The sequence below is a fragment of the Propithecus coquereli genome, unplaced genomic scaffold, assembly GCF_000956105.1.
Source record: "Propithecus coquereli isolate 6110/MARCELLA unplaced genomic scaffold, Pcoq_1.0 Scaffold11, whole genome shotgun sequence".
NCBI lineage: Eukaryota > Metazoa > Chordata > Mammalia > Primates > Indriidae > Propithecus > Propithecus coquereli.
This window is the reverse complement of record NW_012134969.1, coordinates 5,008,314-5,015,656: the sequence shown is the minus strand read 5'-3', so window position 1 is coordinate 5,015,656 and position 7,343 is coordinate 5,008,314. Positions and strand designations below refer to the sequence as shown.

Sequence of the window (7,343 nt, the reverse complement as noted above, 5' to 3'; positions counted from 1 at the left end):
GTGCTATGAAAGCTAAAAGTCGGTTTATCCCCTGGCAGGAAGTCTGGTTTGCAACTGGCTTCCCTGACCCTCAGCCTTGACCCTGCCTCTGCAGGTGTCTCTTCAGTGCCCCAAGCAGGGGCCCCTCTCCACTGGGCTCCCCCTGCCTGATATGGGATATGGAGCCAGCCGTCCTGATGATAAAATTGATTTATGTCTGCATGTGTCAATCTGCACATGTGCTTAGAGGCCTGGCAAGGAGGCAGTGGGCGCGGGCTAGAGTCAGCAAATCAGAAAATAAATCAAACAGATTTTATAAATGACCCCTGCAGTGTTAACACCACACAAGCCCCTTAGAGCCTTCTTTCCTTCTCATCTTTTCCTCTTCTTTTTTTAAAAAAAATAATTCTTGCAAATAAATCCTTCCTAAAAGAATAGGTATTAGACTTAGAAAGTTTTAAACAAAAATAGGGGCAGGCAATACCAAAGATTGAGAATATACAGGCCACCAATTGCTTGGAACAAAAGCCCGCTGGGTAAGAGGGTAATAAAAACAGAAGGGGAATCTCACATGAGATGAGAAAATGGGTAAATTTTACTCAGAGCTGGGCCAGTGAGGTCTGGGGGCTTGGTCATGGGGCGACCCATGACTCTTTGAGTTCTCAAGATGAAGAAAGCACCAGCAAAAAGGTAAAGGATATTGAGAAGGCAACATTATAAGAGCTGACAAATTGCAAGGAAGAGAAGAAAACAGAATTAAAGTAAATGAAGATATTTGTGAAGTAGAAATTCTTTGGTCATGGGGTGAAAAAGAAGGATAAATTGATTTTTCTCTTGAATTTCTCTTAAAAATCCCCAAAGATAAAGATGTCATAACGGTTATTTTGCAGGGAGGGGGAAAAGTTTCAAAATCATCAAACTAACCTGAAAGCAATTTCTCTTTGATCTTCCTTCTGGCACGAGATATAAATATCTTAAAGGAAATTTTCTAGAATTTAGCTGAAAGCTTTATTAAATGGATATTTTAGATAGGATTTTATTTGAAGTTGTCTGTTCCATAATCATAACACATCTCTGTGCACATCATTTACATACTTAAGGCAGAATCGGGCTGTTACCCACACGACCAACAGAAATGTAGAGCTAGGCAATTAATTTCTGTTATACTGTTGCTGGCTCTGTGAGAATCTGAAGTATGGCTAATTGTCGATCTATATAACATAGGAGGATTTCAAATCCCAGGTTCACCTCTTCTCAGCTTTGTGACCTTGGGCAACTTATTTAACATCTCTGTGCCTAAGTTTCACCATCTGTAAAATGGGTTTTTATGAGTTATCATGTTACTAAATGACTTAATATATGAAAAGCATTCAGAATAGTATCTGCCACACGCTGAGTACTACTTAGGTTCGGGTTGCCATGTGCTTTGTGCTTTAAAGTGCACAAAAGACCTAGCATATTCTCTCATTTTGAGATCTTTGCCACAACCTAGCGGACAGATTCATCTTGCATAGCTCACCCTAAGACCAGGCTGGCTAGTGCATGGAGGGGCCAGCGCTCAACCAAGTCCTCAGAGCATTTGGTGAGTTTCTTTCTGATTCCCTTGTCTTGCCAATGAGAAAATACAATACCCAAAAAAGTTAAGTGGCTGGATACTTAACTAGTTAATCAATTGGAAGATGGTTAATGGTATTCCATGACTAGGATACAAATCTTTTGCACCTACATTGCTTTCTTCCAGCTATGAGGGTGCGTTTGCATGTTTAATGAGCTTTCTGATGGGATAGTGCAGGCCAACCACTTACTCTTTCCTGCTCCACTGCGGAGGACTCTAAGTGACAACTTCCTCTTCCCTGCTGTAGCCCTTCTCCTGTTTCCTTTATGGCTTAAGTCTAGGCTCAGGCCAAAAGACACCGTGGAAAACAAGATGTTGTTGCATCTCAGTACACACTGGCGAAGATTCCGCACGACGTGCTTGCCGTTGTGGTGAATGGTTCATGGGGCGGCACCCGAGCATCAGCATGTGACTGTGTCTGAGCCAGCCGAGGTGGGAATTGTCAGTCTGTTGCCGGTGCTGTTGCTATCACTCTAATAGTATTCTTCCCTGAAGAGCCTGCCCTCTGTACACAGACCCTCTCCCATGGCACCCACCCATGAGCAGAGAGGCAGCGACCAAGGGGATTATTTCTGGTCCTCAGTCCACAGCCCCCACTGTCGTGGCGGTGGGCACGGGTGCTTGAAGAGCAAGGCACCCAGCCGCCACCTGGACCAGAGCCCAGCTGCACCCTTACTGCCTGCGTTACCTGCACTGGTTACCTGGTCTCTCCGGGTTTCAGTTTTCTCATTGGTAAATTATTCCTGTCTTATGAGAGTGTGGTGAGGATTAAATAGTGTTTTCAGAAGATTGTGGTAAAGCAGTTTATTGGTGACTGTGAGTTGTTACACTTTTACAGCCAGTGGCAGGGCTGCTGTCCAGCCCCAGCGGGCCACCCACATGGACATTATCTTCAGATCAGACATGCATTTTACCCTCAAGAAGTCAGCTTTTTCTCTCCTTCCTAACTAATAGCACAAGGGTTCTTCCTTACATCTCCAAGGGAGGTGACAGTTACACTGGAAACAAGGCACTGGTAGGCTGGCTGGGACCTCAGGCTGTCAGCTTCACTGTGGCCTCTGCTTGACCTAGGGGAGGACGGCTCGTCCCAGGGGTGGTGACTGAATGGGACTGGAGGCCACAGCCCACTGTAGGTTACCTGCGCTGTGCTCCTCCGAAAGAAAGAAGGCTGCTTGCTGAGGAGATAATGGCCTCATAACAGTTAAAGAAACTGCCTCCTGGCCCAAGTGAAAGCTGGGTTGGGTCACACACGTCTCCTCCGTACTTGTCTCCTTTGGCTACGAGCACAGAGCCTGACGCACCTGCCACACAGGCTTGAGAACAGTGCCATTTCCATCAGTATTGCCATTTATGCGTGTATACGGAGAGAGGGGGAGATTATCTGTGCCAGGCACTGTGTCCCATTTTACAGATAATCCTCGCGATTATATGGACAGAGGTATTATTTCTATTACACACCTGAAGAAACTGAGAACTATAAATATTAAGTAATCCGCCCAAGGCCACACAGCGTGAGGCCCAGCCCAGAGTGAAATCCAAGCCTGTCTGGTTGAAGTCCCCATTCTTAACCCCCATATGCCTAATCCTAAGAACTACCAGGGGTGGTTGTTAAAAGTAGATTATCTGGGCCACCCTCCCAACCAGCTGATTCAGAGTCCCCAGAGGAGAGGCTAGGGAACCTGTGCTTTTAACAAGCACCCGAGGTGACCGATATTTAGAAAGACCTTGTCACAGCCCTGGTTGTCCCCCAGCTGCTGACAACCGTGGGAACTGCATGAAGCTTCCCAGTGCCCAGGCCCCACCCACGTGCCCTGGCTGCTCTCCAGCTTCTGTCTTTGATAAAACACTCGGTTTTCTCAGCTGTAAGGCGGAGAAGCATCACGAGATCTGCCCCACGTATCTCGCAGGAGTGAGAACGCAGTGAGAGCCGCACGTGGCGAAGGTGCTGTGCACAGTGCTCGCTGAAAGAAAATGCACTTCTCAAAACCACTGTGAACCTTTTAATAATCTGTATAATGGGCTTTTGCGTTGACCTGGGAATTGAATAATCCTTCTAACATGGTCTTGTGGGGAAATGCATTCGGATGTCAAGATAATTCACACAGAAATTTTAGAATATGATTTATTTCAACTTTTGGGACTGCCTCTATTTAACCAAAGTTCTGTATCATTGGCCCAGGAATATTGACTATATCATATGAAATCGTTTCTATGTGAATAGTAAATGAACAGTTGATTTGACTTCTTCGTCTATTTGGTGTCTCTTTCAAATGAATCTTAATCATGTTAAATGGAAAATGCAGACTCTAAAATGCTATCTCTATAGTGATTATACCATGAAAAATTATAGCAGCTATGATTCATTGAACATTTATTTCTATGTGCCTAAATCTGTGCTAAGCCAGTAGTTTTTATACCATCCTTATTAAATGTTATTCTCATTTGCTGTGGCTTAGAGAGACTAATTATCTTTGTAAGGGTCATTTACCCTGTAACAATAGTAGATACAGGATTCAAACAGAATCTCAGACCTCAAATTCCAGGGATAATATCAGACTCCAAATTGGCCACCTTGCTATTTAAGAGCCACATAGACACATATGGTTTGGGAAGCAAACACAGGAATACAAGAGCAATGATTATGTTAGAGCAGAAGGATTATGGCAGATTTGTTCTTTATTTAAAATAAAATAAATTTTTGATGTAACAATTTGTGTAATAAAGAAAAATTGGGAGAAGAAAAAAGTTGCATGAAAAAAATCTACCTATCAAGGTCAATGCAAAACTTGAAAAAAAAAAGTCTACCTGGATTTTATGACTGGATGTTGAGACTTTTCTTGATGTAGGCTTTGGGATTTAGTTTCTATTCCTAAACCTTCATGGTCTCTGGTCCCTGTGAAAGTTAGAGAAAGAGAAAGAAGTTTGGGTGCAAGATAAAAAAAAAAAAAAATCCACCCAGATGCCCTCTGTTCTTCATCTCCTCACTGAGAAAATTGCTGCCTTCCATAGATGAGAATGAGGGTACCAGTTGCTTTGTAGGGGTGATGATGAATTTTCTCTGAGCTCTCTTAAATTCCCTCTTCTCCTCCTTTTATATCAGGGGAGGCCTGTTCAGCCTTTGAGGTAGCCATCGTATGAGGGTGAATCTCCATCTTTCCGCCCATTCGTCCCATGCCCCATCCCACCAGCTGCTCAGGAGACAGGAAAATCACATTCCGCGCTTCACACGTGTTCCTCCTATAAGGACGTCACCTAACAGCCAACTAGAAAACTAATTGTTGTTTATTTCGCTGGGAAAGCACGTTTTTCCCCACCCAATTGCCTCCTTAAAAATGAGTTCCTTTCCCAAAAGTGACTTTTCTTCCTTTCTAACAGATATCTGCAAATGAAATCGAGATGCTTTTGATGAGGCTGCCACGCATGTTCAAACAGGAATTCACGGGTGTGGGAGCTACGCTGGAAAAAAGGTGGAAGTTGTGTGCCTTTGAAGGAATTAAAACTACCTAACTGTGAAGAGCAAAAAAAAATCTCTGGAAATGAAACTATCCTAATGTGGCCAGGGCTGTGTGGCGGTGAGAGCAGGAGGTTCGGGATTGGTCCGGCCGAGACCTCCGAGGAGCCATCAAAGCCTGACTTTAGTTATATCTGTGTTCTTTTGTGAGTGGAAATGTAATTGTGTACCAGTTCCTTAAAATAAACAAAGCTTCATACTGTGACAGATCCGTTTCCTATGAAAACCAAACAATGATTCCACAGTCATAATGATGACAAAATCTTAAAATATGCTACATTTGAGAATAGCTCACCAAGCAAAATATTTAAAGTTAATGATGGTGTAGCAATGATTGTTGCTAGGCTACAGAGTTGTATATGTAATGTATAGCTGAATCATTAAATGACATGTTCCTGAAAGTCTTTCTGTTTTAGTAAAAAAAAAAAAATTTTACAGTGAGGAAAAATCATACCAAAAGAAAACTTGAATATGTGTCTGAACAGTTATTGTATTTTGTAAATTAAGTTATATGCTGTTCCAGGGACTTTTGCCTTATTGAAGAGGCAGAAAATATGATTGAACACATTGAGAATGCTTTATCAAGAATATTATTTTTCTAATGTAACAATTCTCCATCGTAAGTTCTTTTAACATGGACTGCATAACAATTTTCATAAGGTGTAAATAAAGGGAAAACTAGTGCTACTGTCTTGTACTTGGTATGTAACATTCAGGTTTATGCATCAAAGTAAACATTCAGTAAATATTCCTGTTACAAATTTTATAGCAAAGATATTAATTTTTTTCAATAAATATGACTTCTACCATATTGGTTTCTGCAAATTATTCTTTGATATATTTTAATTCCTCCTTAAGAAACCTTTTCCTCCTTATTTGGTCCCATTTTATATTCTACCATTTTTAAATGATTAAACACAGATGACATTAAGAGACAAAACATTGTTTCAAGTAGGAATATATAAAAATTGTGGAGTGAAAATTACCGAGAAAGATTATACAGCATTTACAGTAACTTTTTAAAAAATACTAAGACATAGCTTCCACATATAATCAACATAAATTTTACCTTTGTTTTGTGTCCTCAGGGGCAAGTACAAAGTTGTCAGTTAATTATCTTATTAATTCCTGGATTTATTTATTTTATGTTTATTGGAAAACAAATTAGAAAAGGAATTAAGAAATCCACACTCGGACCAATAATTTAGATAAAATTTGGGCTTCCCCTCTTTCTTTTAATAACATAAGTAGGATGTAACTTAAAATTGTGTCTCCTTCTTGTTCTCTTACAAAAGGTTCACAAAAAAAGGCAAGTTTTCTTCATTTTAATTGAAACATTTTTGGGAAAGACAGCTAAACAGCGAATATTCTCTGAAATTATGAAAAGATTCATAATTTCCTATTGGACATTATTGTCCTTGGGTTCTTTTTATTGAGCTCTGGTAAATTACTATACTTAGTGACACCTGTCGTAAATATCTGCACGTGCGTTGTGTTCAGGCTCAGCACTAACACGGTGAACAGAGAGATGAGTAAGGAAAGGTGCTCTTCTGAATGTGCTCAGAGTTCAGTGTGAAAAAGACATTTTCCCAGAAGTTTCTATACGACGTGATCCAGGTAACAAGAAAGATAGGACAAGAGTGCTGTGGCCTTCGAGCTGAATGCCAGCATCATGGTAAACACTAGAGGCCTCCCTTAGCACCTGTCCATGCCCACTGCCACCACCAACCTTGACTGATTTATCTCCAAGTCACAAGACACAAATAGGGATATGACAGTTGGAAAGGAGAAGACATCATTTACAGATAATGCTGTTGTAAAACAGAAAACCTAAATGGTTCACCTGAAAAACAACGAGAAAAAAAAGAATTCAGTAAAGTGGCCGGTTATAAAGACATGAAACCTAGTAGGGACACGAGGGAAGGTACCACAGCCTATGCTGTTTCTAATTGAAATCACAGTGGATATTTTCAAACATGCATCAGTCCTTTTGAGTATTACGGGGAGTCACTTTAGCAGAAAGATACACTACACAGAATGAAACCCTACCTCAGAGCTCTGTGCTCATGCAAAGCTGTTGTGTGATTGGAAAGAGGAAGCAGAAGCCTCATATTAGATCTGACAAGAAGACATCATTTCCTAAACACATCATTCTAAGCCCTAAATGGAAACCCGGAGGAATAAAATGGTTAATTCAGCTTCCAAAAATATTGCAGTAATTACTGGAGATAAGCTTCT

At 41.1% G+C, this 7,343-nt stretch overlaps 1 protein-coding gene across 2 annotated transcripts in view; it reads left to right on the top strand.

The window, feature by feature from the left end:
* Positions 1-5,535, top strand: part of ENOX1 (ecto-NOX disulfide-thiol exchanger 1) — a 609,648-nt gene extending 604,113 nt beyond the window's left edge. The window contains exon 17 of one of the 2 annotated variants that reach the window (XM_012649266.1): positions 4,970-5,535. In XM_012649266.1, the coding sequence (XP_012504720.1) occupies positions 4,970-5,101 (132 nt within the window). In that variant the 3' untranslated portion in view covers positions 5,102-5,535. The remainder of the gene's footprint in view (positions 1-4,969) is intronic. The other variant, XM_012649259.1, reaches the window with a different exon arrangement.
* Positions 5,536-7,343: the final 1,808 nt, after the last annotated feature.